Source organism: Myotis myotis, unplaced genomic scaffold (assembly GCF_014108235.1).
Source record: "Myotis myotis isolate mMyoMyo1 unplaced genomic scaffold, mMyoMyo1.p scaffold_m19_p_28, whole genome shotgun sequence".
NCBI classification, from domain to species: domain Eukaryota; kingdom Metazoa; phylum Chordata; class Mammalia; order Chiroptera; family Vespertilionidae; genus Myotis; species Myotis myotis.
Genome location: NW_023416333.1, coordinates 2,198,268 through 2,216,839, shown reverse-complemented (window position 1 = coordinate 2,216,839; position 18,572 = coordinate 2,198,268). Strand labels below are relative to the sequence as shown.

Below are 18,572 nucleotides of genomic sequence, written 5' to 3'. Positions count from 1 at the left end.
GCTGTGATCCCATCCACTGATGAATTTCTTGCCTCAGTTTGACCCTTCAAATGATGTTCCTATGTGGCAGTGACATTCACCCTGCAGGAATGAATACAATTGGACATGAATTTGGGGACCTAATATTTGGAAGTGATGTTGGAATCCTACATGATCCTGATCTCATCGGATGGGTACTCTACTCTTAGTCATGCATAGCATTCACTGCCCATGTGATTCTGTCCTGTATATCCCTACTGGCTGAATGAGACAGTGGCTCTCATCATGTTTTCCCTACAAGCAGGATGATGTTCTGGACCGACGTCCTCCTTCCCAGCCTCATGTGTCTGCACCCTGTGTCTTTGTGTTGGAACAGAGTCCTTGTAGGTAGAAGCCCTCACCGCAGTGCACAGTACACTGGGCCACAACTGAGGTCCTTACTGTGCTTTTCCTGACAATCCATCCTAACTGACTCTCCACACACATTTTCTGACTGTAGGTGAAGGTGTTTCAGATGATGGTGTTTGCCATTTTGGCCTGTTACTCCGTTTGGTTTTTTAAAAAAATCTTTTCCATATATACAGCAGGTATACATGTTAATAACTTTTTTATTGTTTTACCCTGTTAACCTATATTGTATCAGTTTAATTATGAGGCCAACCAAAGAACCTTGAAAAGAGGAAGTCAATATTATTTTGCCTTTATAACGTCATTGCCCTCATCTTTCACAGTCACTCCATTTAACTCCTTAGAAGAAAGGAATACCCTTAGGCTTTGGCCTGTGATGCTGGCTGTGAAAGATTTCACACCTAAAAGAAACCATGCAGAGAGGAAATTTATCTTACTTTCCAAGAGAGGAAAGGGCCAAGTATTAGTCACTACAGGGCAAGGAAGGAAGTGTGGCTTCTGCTTTTCAACAGTGGCTGTTGCTAAGAGACAAGGAATGGATGGGCCTTGGGTTGAGCTGAAGTTGTGCAGATATGAGGGGCTGTCTTTAAAAGTTATAGCTTGTTTGCTTTCCAGGCGACAGTATTCTAGATGCACTGGGGAGGTGTCGCATCAGTATTTTTCCCAAGCCTATAAAATATGACTAGAGCAAAAGCTACGATGAGTGCTAAAGAGGCTTGTTTGAAGGGGTGAAGGGAAGGAAACTTTCTACTAACTAGAGACCTCTTGGTCCAAAATATCCCAGGGGTGTGACCACAACAGGAAGGAGGGGTATGCAAGACTGGAACATTGAGAGTAGCTTATGTTGTTCAGCGGTTTGAACAGAGGAGCTGTGTGAATGAGAGGAGCCAACAATCATGGTGTTTAATTAGCAGGTGCTTCTCATAAATTGTGGAAGGCCACAGCGAAGAAACAGACCTGTTTCTTGTCCTTACAAATACCTCGACCACATTTAGAACCTAAGGCTTTATTGACCTGAAGAGTGCCTACTTCTAGGAACGTTGTCGGCAAACTGAGGCTCGCAAGCCACATGCAGCTCCTTGGCCCCTTGAGTGTGGCTCTTCCACAAAATACCACGTGTGGGCGTGCACGTACAGTACGATTGAAACTTCATGGCCCATGCGCAGGAGTCGGTATTTTGTGGAAGAGCCACACTCAAGGGGCCAAAGAGCCGCAGTTTGCTGAATGCTGTTCTAGGAGACCAGATAAAGGGACATCAGCAATACTAAGGGCATTGTGTACCTGAGGAAGTCAGCAATGGGTCCCGGAGTTAATAAACCACTTGTTGAATTTCCTCCTCAACCCACAGGCTCTAACTCCCCAGTATGGACAAAAATCATGGCACACAGTAAACCTAGCAATCTCTGGGAGCCAGGCATGGCATAGCCAATCTTGCAAACTCAGAGGCTAAAAGTAACCATAGAGGATGCTTTGAAATTATAACTTTCTAAGTAAAAGCTAGTCACAGGGGTAGTTATGTTTTAGTCTGATTTTTGTTTTTTATTTTTTTGCAAAAAGCAAATTTTGCCTTATTGAGCCTGTCTGTTGTCTTTTTTACATCTGGGATGACATACCTTTGGATTTTCAGAGACATTTCTGTTTCACAGCCTCCTAAGACCACAATCTTCCCAACACAGAAGATCACAGAGCCCTGATTATTATCCTTCTCAGGTTAAATATTAACTGTTTATTGAAAGGACAAAGCAGAAACATACTCCCCTCCCTCTCCCCTATCTTGCCTTGTAGGGCTGGGCCCTCAGCCCGAGCCCCCTCCTTTTCTGAGTGACCACAAGAATGCCGGTATTGACCTAACTTCCCCAACCACCACCTGAGTGGACCAATGAAGCTCCAGGAATGCAGCTAAGGTCCTAATAAGGCTATAGTGGGGGACGGCCCAAGCCTCAGAATGTGCTGGTCACTTCCTGACCTTTGTGCTGTAAGACCCTGATGAAAAACCCTGACCTAAATGACCAATCTCTGTAACCCACGTCACCCCCTAAGCCCACCCAAATAACTAGCCCTATATAACCTTTGTTCTCCTGGGACACGCTCTCTCGCCTTACCGCTGCGTCGGACACAGGCTGGGAGCCAAACCTAGGTTTGATTAATAAAATTAATAAAGACTCCTTGCTTTTGCATCGGAAGAGGCTCCCTGGTGGTGGATTATTGGGGACCCCAATCTCTGGGCATAACATTTATTAATTGATAAACTTAAAAAAGAAGTTGATGTCTATTTTTTTTTTTTACTTTTTATCCAATCTCAAAGTTTTCCCTCCTTAGCTCTCCCCCCTAATTTATCACCAGTGAATGTCGTGTAACCCACTTATGTGTTCTCCTTTGAGTCTAATGTATAAAAAAGGTGCAAAGCTGCCATTTTCTGAGCATTACACAACCTGTTGTTATTCTGCTTCCAGGCACTGTTGCCTACTTGAGTCACATAAACTTCGAAAAATTCTCCACAAGTTTGGACATTTCTTTCATCATCACCAAAAGCAATTGACTCATGTGAAGCAGGAGGAGGTTACATGGAGGGGTATCAGCATTCCCAGGACACAACTGACAGAAGACAGATTAATAAACACAAATTTAGAGCAGACTCAGAACACAGCAAGCTAGAGCTTTCCCATTGCATTCAGAGAACAGAAGACAATGCTCAAGGCTCAGGTGCCTTTGTTGTGTGTGTGTGTGTGTGTGTGTGTGTGTGTGTGTATGTGTTTAATCCTCACCAGAGGCTGTTTTTTTTTCTTTTTTTTTCCCCCTACCATTCCCTCCCTCTGAGATTCTGCACTTCATTCCATGCTTCCATGTCTCTGAATCAACTCCATTCACCACTTTATTTTGTTAATTAAATTTCATCTATGAGTGAGATCAAGTGATACTTGTTCTCTGACTGACTTATTTCGCTTGGTATGATGCTCTCCAGGTCCCTCTATGCTGTCTGTAAGGGTAAAGATTCTTCTTTTTTACTGCTGCAGAGTATTCCATGGTGTAAATGTACCAAAGGTTTTTTTAAAAAATATTTTTTTTTTTTAATTTTAGAGAAGAAACGAAAGGTGGAGAGAGAAAAGTCAATGATAAGAGAAAATCATTGATTGGCTGCCTCCTGTGCACTCTGGAATCAAGCCTGCAATCTGGGCATGTGCCCTTGGCCTAAATCGAACCTGGGAGCCTTCATCTAAAGAGTGATGTTCTATCCACTGCACCAAACCAGCTAGGGTTGTATCACAGCTTTATTTTTTTAACTATATTTTATTGATTTTTACAGAGAGGAAGGGAGAGGGATAGAGAGCTAGAAACACCAATGAGAGAGAAACATCGATCAGCTGCCTCTTGCACACCCCCGACTGGGGATGTGCCCGTAACCAAGGTACATGCCCTTGGCCAGAATCTAACCCGGGACCCTTCAGTCCGCAGGCCGATGCTCTATCCACTGAGCCAAACCGGTCAGGGCTATCACAGCTTTTTAATCCACTCATCTATTGATGGACACATCTTCTATTGTAAATTGTCTACTATCAGCATAAGGGTGCATACAGTCAATCTGATTGTTTGAGGTTTCTTACGATATATTCCTAGAAGTTGAATCACGGGATCAAATGGAAGTTCCATACTAAATTTTTTTTTAATATATTTTATTGATTTTTTTACAGAGAGGAAGGGAGAGGAATAGAGAGTCAGAAACATTGATGGGAGAGAAACATCGATCAGCTGCCTCCTGCACATCTCCTACTGGGGATGTGCCCGCAACCAAGGTACATGCCCTTGACCGGAATCGAACATGGGACCCTTCAGTCCGTAGGCCGATGCTCTATCCACTGAGCCAAACCGGTGCTGGCCATACTAAATTTTTTGAGGAAAGTCCATATTGATTTGCATAATGCCTACACCAGTTAGCATTCCCACCATCTGTGTACTGGGGTTTCCTTTTTTCCACATCCTCCCCAGCACTTGTCATTTGTTGATTTTTTGATGGCAGCCATTCTGAAAATGGTGGGGTGTTAACTAATTGTTGCTATAATTTGCTTCTCTCTGGTGATCTGTGACTTTAAGCATCTTTTCACATGTCTCTTGGCCATCTTATCCACACTGCAACCCAGGCAGAGCTGACACTTCCGGTGGCATCAGAAGCAGATGCTCTTAAGTATGAGTGTGTGTTTTGTGCCATTAACTTTGTGTAATGGATTCAATGGAGGCAGGTTAGAGGCAGTGAGAGACTTGAGCTACCTCCCTCTTCCCCCCCCCACCCCCCAGCCCCCAGCTACATTTGGCTTGAGGGAGACACATGCCTAGTGTCCAGAATGAAGACACAATGCCTGTCATTCAGAAAGAGCTGGTCCTGAAGAAAGGTATGCAAAACCAGTAGCTAAAGGAAGCCAGGCAGGTGCAGGAGAAACAAACTTGCCCTGGAAATCACCTCCCCTAAAGGCGCTGGAGGATCCTGAATATACTTGGTGTGTTCTTGGGCTATTTTCCCCCAAATCCAGTCCTGGAATCAGCTGAGGAAATACGATATTCTAGACTTGGAGCCTAGGAACTACATTACCCAGAAGGCCATGCATGGAACGCCACCAGGCTGAGCCAATGGAGACTCAGAAAAGGCATTTTCCTTTGGCCATTTCTGTGGGGAGGGACTAGTCCTCCTGGCGGGGTTTTGTCTTCTCTCAGTTCTGTCTCAGGCAGTCAGGATTTCCCGGTCGCACACTCCCGTGTAGAAGGCCAGAGGGTGGTGCTCCCCGCCTCACAGCCAATGGTCGGAGCCTCCAGTGGTGCTCACAGCTCACAGGTGGGATTGAAGCTCAGAGTCGCTCCCAGGACCCACGCCAGGGCCGGGACAGGGACCGCCATTCTTGCAGCGGCTTCTGCTACCGCCCGGCTCAGCCCACAGAGGGCAATGGCGGCGCCCCCGCTGAGGAGACGGGCTGAGGTGAGTTGAGTCCCCCCGGCCCTCACCGCCTCCTCACACACACACCACAGCCTGGGGAGGGCGCCTGTCCCGTCCTGCAGCTCAGTCCCGCGTGGAGGACCGTGAGGAAGGCGGAGGGGAGAGGAGTGTGGTGGCTTCTGAGGACACAGCAAGTGCAGGGCAGAGAGGACGGGGGTGACTTGCATCTGAAGGTCCCTGAGGATGTGGCTGTGAGTATTGACGGAAAGAGCAGAGGCTGCAGGGAGGACGGCACAGACTCATTCGGGGCTTTCCCGGCTGTGGGTCCATCAGGGGCCTGGGGTGGTCGTGGATCCGGCTGGACTACAAGCTCTCCACACGCCATATGCCAAGTTCATGGGTGAGTCCAGCGAGATCCAGTGGCATTGGAGCAGGAAGGGGGCAGAGCTGAGGGAGTGAACCTGGGGTCTGAACATGGGAAGGGGATAAACATTACCCAGTGGTGAGCACATCTGGAGGAAGTGTGAGCTGATGGTCCCCGAGACTTGGTGTGGGGAATTAAAGGTGAAGCACAAACCCACGCTTGGCTTTGTCTTGGAGGCAGGATCTAGGAGACTGCAGTGGTGTTGCTTGGCTGGAAGGCTGGGGCCCTGCAGGCATCGCCCAGACCTTAAATGGCATTGCCCTCTACCCTCTCCTCCCCTCCCTTAATCCTTCCCACCCAACCCAGCTGCTCTGCTGAGGGCCATCACAGTGAGTAATGGGACTGTGATGAGAGAGCAGCCTGCACTGGCATTAGTGCCTGTAGTCCACACTAAACTGGGGTGCCCTGGAGAAGGTTGAGGGGGGAAGATGTGTAAGGAGTAGGAAGGCAGGTTCTCAGAAAGACAGGCCTGGTTTCAATTCTCTTAATTCTGACAGGTTGGCGTGACCTTTGAGGACTTTGCCCTGTACTTCTCCAGGGAGGAATGGAGCCTCCTTGATGAGGGTCAGAGACAGCTGTACCTGAATGTGATGCTGGACAGCTTTGAACTTCTATCCTCCCTGGGTAAGACCCTCACTCTCACCAGTGACCTGGACTTGGCTTTGCGATTTTCCAGGGCCCATCCCCCAGGGTGTGCTCTGTCCTCCCAGGGAGACTGTGGTACTGTTTGATTTTTCCAGTTTCCTGGGTAGTTGCTGTCCTGGGGAGGGTTGGTCTGTTTCCACTGCTCTTTTCTTTGTTTTTGTTTTTTTTTTTTAATATATTTATTGATTTTTACAGAGAGGAAGGGAGAATGATAGAGAGTTAGAAACATCGATGAGAGAGAAACATCGATCAGCTGCCTCCTGCACATCTCCCACTGGGGATGTGCCCGCAACCCAGGTACATGCCCTTGACCAGAATCGAACCGGGGACCTTTCAGTCCGCAGGCCGACGCTCTATCCTCTGAGCCAAACCGGTTTCGGCCCACGGCTCCTTTCTATTCCTGAAGTCCCAATACTCCCCGCTGTATTATATTCATAAGGAAGGACTTGGTAATGTTGCATGAAGCTGAAGGGATTCCACCTTGATCAGTGAGGAAAGCATCTACACTAATAAAAGAGAAACATGGTAATTGGCATATGACCGCTACCCTTCCCATTGGCTAATCAGGGCAATATGCAAATTAACTGTCAGCCAAGATGGCGGTAGGCAGCCAGGCAGCTTGAAACTAACATGAGGCTTGCTTGCTTCAGTGACGGAGGAAACCAACGTTCCCCGCCGGCCGCTGCAGGCCTCTGAGCCTGCAGTTTCAAACATTGTAACAAATATAGACGCCCAGAAACCAGCTTTCAGCCGGCTGGGATCTCAGAGCTGGAGTTGATACAGAGTTTCGAGAACCGAAACAAACCAGATACCTGCTTTCAGGAGCGGAGGCCTAAGAGCTGGAGCCTCAGAGCTAAAGCTAGCCCAGAATAAAAAAGAAAAAGAAAAAAAGGAGCAGTTGGGAGCTTCAGTCTCCCGCCAGCCTGAAAACAGCCCTCAGCCCCTCACCCAGACTGGCCAGACACACCAGTGGGGACCCCTACCCTGAAGGATGTGTGACCAGCTGCAAACAGCCATCATCCCCTCACCCAGGCTGGCCAGGCACCCCAGTGGGGACCCCCACCCTGATCCAGGACACCCTTCAGGGCAAACCAGCCGGCCCCCACCCATGCACCAGGCCTCTATTCTGTATAGTAAAAGGGTAATATGCCTCCCAGCACTGGGATCAGCGGAGCTGAGAGGCCTCCCGGCACCAGGATCAGTGTGACAGGGGGCAGCGCCCAAACCCCCTGATTGCCCTGCGGCTCTGAGTGTGACAGCGGGCAGGGCCACAACCTCCCTATCTGCCCTGCTCTGTTCGTGACAGGTGAAGGCGACCCAACACCCTGATCGTCCCTGCTCTGTGGGTGATAGAGGGCGGCACCCCAACCCCCTGCCCCTGCACGGGCCCTGCTCTGTGTGTGATGGGGTAGAGCCATAACCTCCCCATCGGCCCTGCCCTGAGTGTGACAGTGGCGGCGCCTCAACCCCCTGATCTGCCCTTCTCTGTGTGTGACAGGGAGCGGTGTGCCAACTCCCCTATTGGCCCTACTCTGTGAGTGACAGGGGGGAGCTCCTCAACCCCCTGATGGGCCCTGCTCTGTCCATGACAGGGGGGAACTCCTCAACCCCCTGATGGGCCCTGCTCTGTGCGTGACGGGCGGGAGCTTCCCAACCCCCTGATCAGCCCTGCTCTGCGTGACAGGGGCAGCACCCCAACCCCCTGATTGGCCCTGCTCTGTGCATGACAGGGGGTGGCGCCACAACCTCCCCATCGACTCTGCCTTGAGTGTGACAGGGGGCAGTGCCCCAACCCCCCAATCGGCCCTACCCTGAGCGTGACTGAGGGTGGCATCGCAACCTCCCAATCCGCCCTGCTCTGTGCATGACAGGGGAAGGCGCCCCAACTCCCCAATCGGCCCTGCTCTGAGCCCAACCAGGGGCTGCACCTAGGGATTGGGCCTGCCCTCTGCCACCCAGGAGCAGGCCTAAGCCAGCATGTCGTTATCTCCCGAGGGGTCCCAGACTGCAAGAGGGCACAGGCCGGGCTGAGGGACATCCCCCTTGCCCCCCCCCAGTGCACAAATTTTTGTGCACCGGGCCTCTAGTCTATAATAATAATCTATAATAATAAAAGTGTAATGTGCTAATTAGACTGGACAGCCAAATGACCTTCCGACGAATGACGTCCTTCCAGACGAAACCAGCACAGCGGGGGCTGAGGCAGAGATGGTTAGGTGCGATTAGTCAGGAAGTCGAACAGTTAACACATTAAGCGTCTAGCTTGTTTTGTATACCTGACGGAAAGTACAGTGGCACTCATTGGTGACTGACATGGTGCTTAATGTGTTAAGGGTGATCAGACAGGCAGGCAGAGTGGTTAGGGGCGAGCAGGCAGGCAGGCAGGTGGTTAGGAGCCAATGGTCCAGGATTGTGAGAGGGAGCAGGTCGGGCTAAGGGTCCCTTACACACACCCCCAAACCCTCCCATTAGATTTTTCATGCACCGGGCATCTAGTTTCCTATATTCCTGTTGGTCATTTGTACTTGTTTTTTGGAGAGTTGTCTCTACATCCTTATCCTGTTTATTAACTGTATTTTTTGGTTAAAGAGTCTTTTTTTTTTTTTTTAAATTTTTTTTTTTTTAAACTTTTTTTTTTTTTTTATATTTTATTGAGTTTTTACAGAGAGGAAAGGAGAGATAGAGAGTGAGAAACATCGATGAGAGAGAAACATCGACCAGCTGCCTCCTGCACACTCCCCACTGGGGATGTGCCCGCAACCAAGGCTCATGCCCCTGACCGGAATCGAACCTGGGACCCTTCAGTCCGCAAGCCGACGCTCCATCCACTGAGCCAAACCGGTCTCGGCTGGTTAAAGAGTCTTTTGTCTTCCTTGTGTATATTATATATTAATTGCTTCTTACATAACGAAACCCATATTTCTGCATGTGCTTAATTGCGCTTTGCAGATGTAGATATTGCTCCCCCACACCCGGTTTTCTACAATGTCCATGTTTTTGGCAACCCTGTGTTCAGCAGGTTTTGTGCCACCATGTTTCTAGCAAGCTCAGGTGCTTGTTACTTGTGCTTAGCAATAAAGTATTTTTAATGAAGTTATATCGAGTTTGGTTTTCAGACAAGTCATTGCATTGTTATTAGCCTGCAGAATAGTATTCACGTACCTTTATTATTCCCTGGGAACTCCAACTATTTGTGTGAATTTCTGTCTATATTGCAATGTTCTCTTTATTGTGCTGAGCAGAACCGAATCCACAATCTCTCTGAGCGATTCCTTCATAGGATTTGCAGGCATTTTCTCCTGTTCTCTAGATTGCCTTTCATTTCATTTTATTTATTGCTGTTGTGCTGTGAAGAAGCTTTTTTTCTTTATTTGTTGCAGTCTGGCCTGTTTATTTTTTCTATTTTGCCTGGCGGTTCTTGTCACATCCAGAAACTCCTGTCCAAAACAAACCTCCAAAACTTTTTCTCTAGGTTGTCCTGAGGAGTTTTAAGTTTTAGTGCTGACATTTAATTCTGTCCTGCAGGTTGAGTTAAATTTTATCAGTGGTGTCCAGTTTTGTTGTTTTACATGTGAATGTCCATTTATACCAGCACCATTCATTGAAGAAACTATCTTTCCTTTCTTCTGTGGCTTGCAGCTTTGTCAAAGATTACTTGAAAGTATGTGCCTGGGTTTATTTCTATTTTTTTCTGTTCTGTTCTGTTAATCTAAGTGTCTGTGTTTCTCCAGCAACACATTATTTGCTTGTTTTCTTTTTGTAATAAATTGAAGTCAGGAAGTGATGCCACATGGTTTGTTCATGCTCAAGATTGCTTTTTCTATTCGACGTCTTTTGATTCCATACATTTCAAGATTCTCTTTTCATTTCTTTGTAAAATACCATTGGAGTCACTGAGATTGCATTTAATTTGTAGATGGCTTTGTGTATTATAGCTATCTCCACCATATTTCATTTCCAGATTCATGAACACAGGTTGTCTTTCGACTTATTCGCATTTTCTTCCATTCGTTTCATAACTGTTTTATAGTGTTCAGTGTATACATGTTTTGCACTTAGGTTGAATTTATTCCTGAGTATTTTTTTGTTTTTGATTCTATTTTAAATTTGACTACCTTCTTTATTTTTCTGTCAAATAATTTATTCTTAGTGTGTAGATGTGCAACTAATGTTTTTATGTTTATTTTTCATCGTACCTTTTCTGAATTTAATTCTTTTTTCTTCTTTTATCTTCACCTGAATACTGAAAATACTTCTTTCCTTGATTTTTTGTTTGTTGTTTTTTTTTTTAGAGAAAGAGAAAGGGAGAGACAGAGAGAAAGAGAAAGAGAAACATCGATTGGTTGCCTCCCCCATGTGCTCCTAATGAGAGTAGGACCAGACCTGCAACCCAGGTACCTGTCCTTGACTGGGAATTGAACCCCTGGCCCACTAGTGCACAACCTGGTTCTCTCACCAGTGAGCCACACTGGCTAGGGCTGTTTATTTATTCTTTAAATTATTTATTTTTTACTACATATGTATATGTAGTAAATGATAAGAAAAACATAAATAATACGAGTCATAGATCACCTGCCTCTTGCATGACCCCCACTGGTGATTGAGCCTGCCACCTCTGTAGGCTCACAAAGGATTGAATTGTGACCTCTTAGTTCATGGATTCATGCTCAATCACTGAGCTGAACTAGCCATCCTTTATTTATTGATTTTAGAGGCATGAAGGGAGAAAGAGAAAGAGAGAGGGAAACATTAATCTACTGTTCTATACATCTATGCACTCACTAGCTCTCCCCTGCATGTGCCCTGATGGGGGAATCAAACCTATAACATTGGTGCATAGCGACCACACACTCACTAAGTGAGACACTGTCCAAAGTTCTGAATTTTTAAAATTATTTTCAGGAACTTATACTGGGATCTTTTTTTAAAAACATTTTATTGATTATTTTACAGAGAGGAAGGGAGAGAGATAGAGAGTTAGAAACATCGATCAGCTGCCTTCTGCACACTCCCCACTAGGGATGTGCCCACAACCAAGGTACATGCCCTTGACCGGAATCGAACCTGGGACCTGTCAGTCCCTAGGCTGACACTCTATCCACTGAGCCAAACCAGCTAGGGCGTTATACTGGGATCTTGACAGATTTCTCTATGGAGGGGCATATCATTTGATAACATCTCTTACGATGCATTGGCTTCGTAGTGACAGGTATAATATCTTTCCTTTCATTTCTTTTTGAACTTATTTGAGGCTTGCTTTTTGTTTTGTTTTTTTAGTTTGTATTTTTGTTTTTTTATTGTAGCTGAAGGTTTGAAAAGTTTTGTATCTTTTAAAAAAAATACCTTTTAGGTATTCCTTTCTTTTGTCTTGTCTGTCTTTTATTCATGTTTATTCTAATATAATTGTCCCATTTCTTTGCAACTTTTGGGTTTCCTTTCCTGTTGTGTTTTTAGTTTCTTGCGGTGCCAGGCTATGTTCTTTGAGATCTTTCCTGATAATGGAGGCATTTACCCCTATAAAAGTTCCTCTAAGATTTACATATTCTGAATGTTATACATAAGCTTTGGTAGGTTGTCTTTTTATTTACTTTGTGTCTAGACCAGTGATGGCGAATCTATGACACGCATGTCAGAGATGACACGTGAACTCATTTTTTTGGTTGATTTTTCTTTGTTAAATGGCATTTAAATATATAAAATAAATATCAAAAATATAAGTCTTTGTTTTACTATGGTTGCAAAGATCAAAAAATTTCTATATGTGACATGGCACCAGAGTTAAGTTAGGGTTTTTCAAAATGCTGACACGCCGAGCTCAAAAGGTTCGCCATCACTGGCCTAGACTTTTTTGAGTACTGTTGTATGTTTGGCTGCCTTGAAATTCTTATGTATTTATTTGTTACTAGAGGCCCGGGGCACAGATTTGTGCACTGGTTGGGGACGTAGCCTGTGGGGATCTGCTCATTGTGGGAGCACCGCTCATCCTGGTCAGCTGAGTGGCTCCTGCCCTCTGTGCAGCTGCTGAATGAGGAAATTAGTCTGAACTGATATGTTGGGGTAAAGTCTTGGGTAAAGGCATGTCATGTGTCCTGGAGGATCCTGGCAGAGATCTTTGCACCCCAAAGCCACTCAGTGAATTTCCATGATGTGTGATGCCAGGTCAGTGACGCCATTGGCGATGTTCAGAGGTGCCACGCTTTAGGATCCTTAGTTATCAAGACAGCCTCCCTTGGGGGTCCAAGTCAAATCCCCTCTTGCCATCCACTTATACCAGCTCCCTGTGCACTTTCTACACCTTAAAGGGCCTACATGGGAGGTCAGCACAGAGTCTGAATTCTCAGGTACTTGATAGGTTCATAGACTCAGCCTCACCCTGGGCCTGCTAGTGGCTGCTCCCACTGTGGGAGAACAGCGACTACCAGGGAGCAGCTCCTGCGCCAAGCATCTGCCCCCTGGTGGACAGTGCACATCATAGCAACTGGTCAATGGGTTGCTCTGGTTGTTCCACCATTCGGTTGCTGCGCTTTTATATATATAGATTCCTTTCACATAGAGAGGAAGAGAAATGGAGAGAGAGAGAGAGAGAGAGAGAGAGAGAGAGAGAAAGAGAGAGAAAGAAACATCCGTGTGAGGGAGAGACATCAATTGGCTGCTTTCTGCACACCATAACTGGAAATGGAACCCACATACTGATATGTGCCCTGACTGGGAAATGAATCAAAGACCCTTGGAGCCACAGGACGATGTTCCAACAAACTGAGCCATACTGCACAGGGCATTGTTTGTTTTTTTTAAAAAAATTTTTCCCCCCACTGTTTTTTGAAGAACAGGCTACAGAGCAGAAGCACAGTGGCTGCTAGAGGTAACTCTCACCCTTTTGTTTGACTATATGTATCTTCAAATACATTTGTTCACCCAATTTCCTGTCATCCTTTCTATTTAGTTCTCCTTTATTCGGTGTTCTGTATTACTGTTTGTCTTTATTATAGTCTTATTCCCATATTCTGTGGGGGTGTTTTTTGTTCATGGATAGCTGCCTACTTACTCTGGGATGGGGAATAGTTCTCTGTCTCTGATCCTGCCATCTTGCTGATGTCACTCTCATAGGTCTTTTTCCTGTGATCTCATTTGTGTTTTGTTCTCCTACCACAGTGTTGACGATCCATCTTTTCAGTTTTTCTTTTAAGATTTGCATCATTGCCAGGCCAGCTTAGCTTAGTGGTTGAGCATTGAACTGTGAACCAGAAAGTCACGGGAATGATTCCCGTTCAGGGCATATGCCTGGGTTGTGGGCTCGTTCCTAGTCAGGGGGGCATGCAGGAGGCAGCCAATCAACAATTCTCTCTCATCAGTGATGTTTCTCTCTCTCTCTCCCTCTCCCTTCCTCTCTGAAATCAATAAAAATATATTTAAAACAAAGATTTGCATCATTTATCCCACCAAATGGATCAACTGGAATGTAACAGGCAGAATCCTTTGTGCATTACAGAAGAAACATGACTTTATCAATGACAGGGTAGACCCAGAGGAAGTCTTTCCTTGGTGAAGGGCTGTGGGGGCGGTTTTCATGCCTGGACTTTGTTACATTCATAACTAGGAACCCATTTTATTCAACAGTGTTTTGTTGCCATTGCCCACTCCTCACCCAATTCTACTTCTTCTTGCTTAATATTGACATTTTGCCAAAGACTCAGTTTTTTTTTGTTTGTTTGTTTGTTTTGTTGGTTTTTTTGTTTTGTTTTTTTGTTTGTTTGTTTGTTTTTTTAATTTATTGCTTAAAGTATTACAAAGGGTATTACATATGTGTCCATTTTACCCCCCCCCCCCCGCCCTAGACAGTTCCCTAGCCTCCCCTATCCCCCAGTGCAAAGACTCAGTTTTAATACTGATCATTCTATTCAGATTCCCAGCCCATGGATAACCTAATCTCTCTAAACTTTGCACTTCTACCTCTTTCACGCCTCTCTCTTTCCTGTAGTCCAACATTGGTCCATACCTGTAGAGCCTGAGAGTGCATGTGTATTATTATATTGACACTGAACATCATGTGCTATAATACAGTTGATTTTCATGCGTTTGAGCACACTGAAATTATCCTACACAGACTCACATGAAAGGTCCTAAAGGAATCCATTTGTGGAGGAAGACCTAGAACATCCTGCCTCTCTTCTTTGTGTCTCATCCTGTGCGTCTGTATCCCTCCTCCACCCCCACTCCTACCCCCCCCACCTTGGTGAGATTTTAATCATCCATAGACCTTTCGGGCCACATTATGTATAACAGCCATTTCCTCAGAGTCTAACTCACTTGTCTTAAAAATCATTCTATGGAATCATATTCAGATCATAATAGATAAACACTTGTGAAGGTATAAGGTCAACATGTACTTCACCAGCTTTTCCTTTTGTTTAGGTTGCTGCTGTGGAGCAGATATTTTGGAGGCAGTGACTGAACAGAACGTTTTCGTAGGAATGTCAAAGGCAAGGAATCCCAAGTTAACCTTGTCTTCCCAGAAGAGCCACCCCTGTGAGAGTTGTGGACTAGTCTTGGGAAATATTTTCCACGTGATGGAGGGGCAGGGAACACAACAGGGACAGATACTGTTGAGGTGTGGGGCATGTTCACAAGGATTTTATTTCAGTGCACAATTACACCAGCAGCATATGAGAGACACTTTCATTAGAGGTGTGGACAGGATCTCACTTGCAAACAGCTGCAATTTCAATGTGTCCCAGAATCGTTTCCCATGCGGGGAGGTTGGGCAGGGTGTCCTTACCAAGTCAGGACATCTCCACCTAAAGGCTACTCGGATCAGGATCAGTCCAAATGCTATTCCGACATGTGGGATGATGTTTCAAAGGAGAAGAAATTATTACACCAGAAAAGAATGTAAGAAAGACATTAGTTGCACCCACACGTTTTTTCAGGAAAAGGATATCCATGCAGGAAGTCAGTGCTTTGTGTGCTCTGAATGTGGGAAAGGTTTTACCAGTAGAAATGGCCTCCGTTATCATCTGAGAGTTCACAGTGGAGAAAGGCCTTATGAATGCAATGAATGTGGGAAATATTTTCCCAGAAGCACTGACCTTCATCGTCATCAGAGAGTTCACACTGGGGAAAGGCCATATCAGTGCAGTGAATGTGGCAAAGCTTTTAGCAGTAGAAATAGCCTAGGTGATCATCAAGTTTTGCACACTGGACAAAGGCCTCATAAGTGTAGTGAATGTGGGAAAGCTTTTACTAGTAGCAATGGCCTCCATTATCATCAGAGAGTTCATACTGGAGAAAGGCCTTATGAGTGCAGTGAATGTGGGAAATCTTTTACCAAGAGCACTGCACTTCGTCGTCATCAGAGAGTTCACACAGGAGAAAAGCCTTATCAGTGCAGTGGATGTGAGAAATCTTTTGCCAGTAGCACTGCCCTTCATTATCACCAAAATGTTCACACTGGAGAAAGGCCTTATCAGTGTAGTGAATGTGGGAAATCTTTTCCCAGTAGCACTGCCCTTCATTATCATCAAAATGTTCACACTGGAGAAAGACCATATCAGTGTAGTGAATGTGGGAAATCTTTTACCAATATCAGTAACCTTCGTTTTCATCAGAGAGGTCACACTGGAGAAAAGCCTTATAAATGCAGTGAATGTGGGAAATCTTTTTCCAGTAGCAGTGACCTTACTTGTCATCAGAGAATTCATACTGGAGAAAAGCCTTATAAATGCAGTGAATGTGGGAAATCTTTTACCACTAGGAATGGCCTTCGTTATCATCAACATTTTCACTTAGGAAAAAGGCCTTATCAGTGCAGTGAATGTCAGAAATCTTTTAACACTAGCAGTGAGCATTGTTGTCATCCGAAAGTTTACACTAGAGAAAAGCCTTATAAATGCAGTAGGTGTGGGATATCGTTTATCAGTAGCACTGCCCTGCGTCGTCATCAGAGATTTCACACTGGAGAAAAGCCTTATAAATGCAGTGAATGTGGCAAATCTTTTACAAGAATTGATAGCCTTCATTGTCATCAGAGATTTCACAGTGGAGAACGTCCTTATGAGTGCAGTGAATGTGGGAAATCTTTTACCAGGAGCAGTAGCCTTCGTAATCATCAAAGTTTACACACTGGAGAAAGGCCTTATCAGTGCAGTGAATGTGGAAAGTCTTTTACCACTAGCACCGATCTTTTTCGTCATCAGAGAGGTCACACTGGAGAAAAGCCTTATAAATGCAGTGAATGTGAGAAAACTTTTACAAGGATTGATAGCCTTCTAACTCACCAGAGATTTCACACAGGAGAAAGTCCTTATGAGTGCAGTGAATGTGGGAAATCTTTTACCAGGAACAGTAGCCTCCGTAATCATCAAAGTTTTCACACTGGAGAAAGGCCTTATGATTGCAGTGATTGTGGGAAATCTTTTACCACCTGCAGTGACCTTTCTCGTCATCAGAGAGTTCACACTGGTGATAGGCCTTATGTGTGCACTGAATGTGGAAAATCTTTTACTACTAACACTCACCTTCATACTCATCAGAGAGTTCATACAGGAGAAAAGCCTTATAAGTGCAGTGAATGTGAAAAATCTTTTACCAGTAGCAGTGACCTTCATTGTCATCAGAGAATTCACACTGGAGAAAAGCCTTATAAATGCAGTGAATGTGGGAAATCTTTTAACAGTAGCACTGTGCTTCATTGTCATCAGAGAATTCACACTGGAGAAAAGCCTTATAAATGTGGGAAATGTGGGAAATACTTGGAGCACTGCCCTTCATCGTCATCAGAGAGTTCATACGGGAGAAAAGCCTTATCAATGCAGTGAATGTGGGAAATCTTTCAAAAGCACTAATGGTCTTCAATATCATCATAGAGTTCACATAGGAGAAAGCCGTTATGAGTGCAATTAACATGAGGTATCTCTCAGCCAAATTTAAATTGCTGTGCACATATGAGTCCAAATGTGAGAAATTTCTTAGATGTGTAGGAAATGTAGTTTCTTAGTTAGGTCTTAACAATAGTATGAGAAAATTCGTGAAGTCTCTTTTGTCAGAATTGTATCTCATACATTTAATCACCCACATTATGTAAACTCCCCATAAGTGTTTTTGCTGTTGTGTTTGTTTTTATGTTGGAACCATATGTATCTATCTTACACTTTTCAATATACAGAGACTTGTTGCCGCATTTATAAGATCTATGTCACTGTATATTTCTGTTGCTGAAGGTATTTCACTGAACCACCTATAAGGTCCTGACAGATGGCATCAATCACCATCCTCACATGCCCAGGGAAGCTAACTCTGTTGTCTACTTTGTCGAAGAAAATTAGGAATACCTGAGCCCTTGGTTCTTAATTATTTTCCCTCTCACCAGTTGGCACATAGGACTGATTAGTGTTGCCACCAGAAAACAGTATTGCAGAGGGACTGCCATTCTCAAGGTCACACTTTTCCTAGATGCCAGTCATGAATTTATTGAGTGTATAAGTCATCAATGCAAGAATTGCCAGTCTCGTGTCTCTTTCCTTTGTAAAATAATGATGGCTTTTTCCTAAGGCTTCTTGAATCTTGGGTATTCTATTTATTCTGTGGGTTAGCTTATAAGGAGATTGGGGCTCTCTAAGCATGATGAGGTGAAAACCTTTTATGGGGTTTCAAACATTCTTTGCTTTTCAGGGAACAATATGGTGCATAAGGTCGCTACAGATGGCATCAATCACCATCCTCATGGGCCCAGGGAAGCTAACTGTGTTGTCTAATTTGTTGAAGAAAATAGGAATACCTCATCCCTTATTCTTACTGGTATCCCTGCCATGAGTCGCCACATAGGACTGATTACTGTTGGCGCCAGTAAACATTATGTAGAAGATCTGCCATTTTGAGGGACACATTTTCCCTACATGCTAATGTTGAGTTTTTTTATTGCGTGCCTAAGTCATCAAGGGGAGAACTGCCGGTCTCAGGTCTCTTTCTTTGAAAAATAATGAAGGCTTTTTCCTAGGACTTCTTTAATGCTGGGTGTTCTATTTACTGTGTGGGTTAGTTTATTAGAAGATCTGGGCTTTCCAAGCATGATGAGGTGAAAATTTTTATGGGATCTCAAACAGTTTGCCCTGGGGGGAACACTACGGTGCAAAAATTAGCTCAGTAGTTTTTGCCAAATTTACATTGCTGCCCATAATTTTGCAGGAAACAATGTGCATT

General features: G+C 44.9%; 2 protein-coding genes across 2 annotated transcripts in view; both read left to right on the top strand.

The window, feature by feature from the left end:
• LOC118649184 (zinc finger protein 615-like) overlaps positions 1 to 18,572 on the top strand; it is a 1,009,024-nt gene that overhangs the window by 82,409 nt on the left and 908,043 nt on the right. The gene's annotated exons all lie outside the window — the stretch shown is intronic.
• On the top strand, positions 14,797 to 17,274 carry LOC118649179 (zinc finger protein 271-like). The gene has a single exon (XM_036296003.1). The coding sequence runs from the start codon at positions 14,849 to 14,851 to the stop codon at positions 17,189 to 17,191; it is 2,343 nt and encodes a 780-aa protein (XP_036151896.1). The 5' UTR covers positions 14,797 to 14,848; the 3' UTR covers positions 17,192 to 17,274.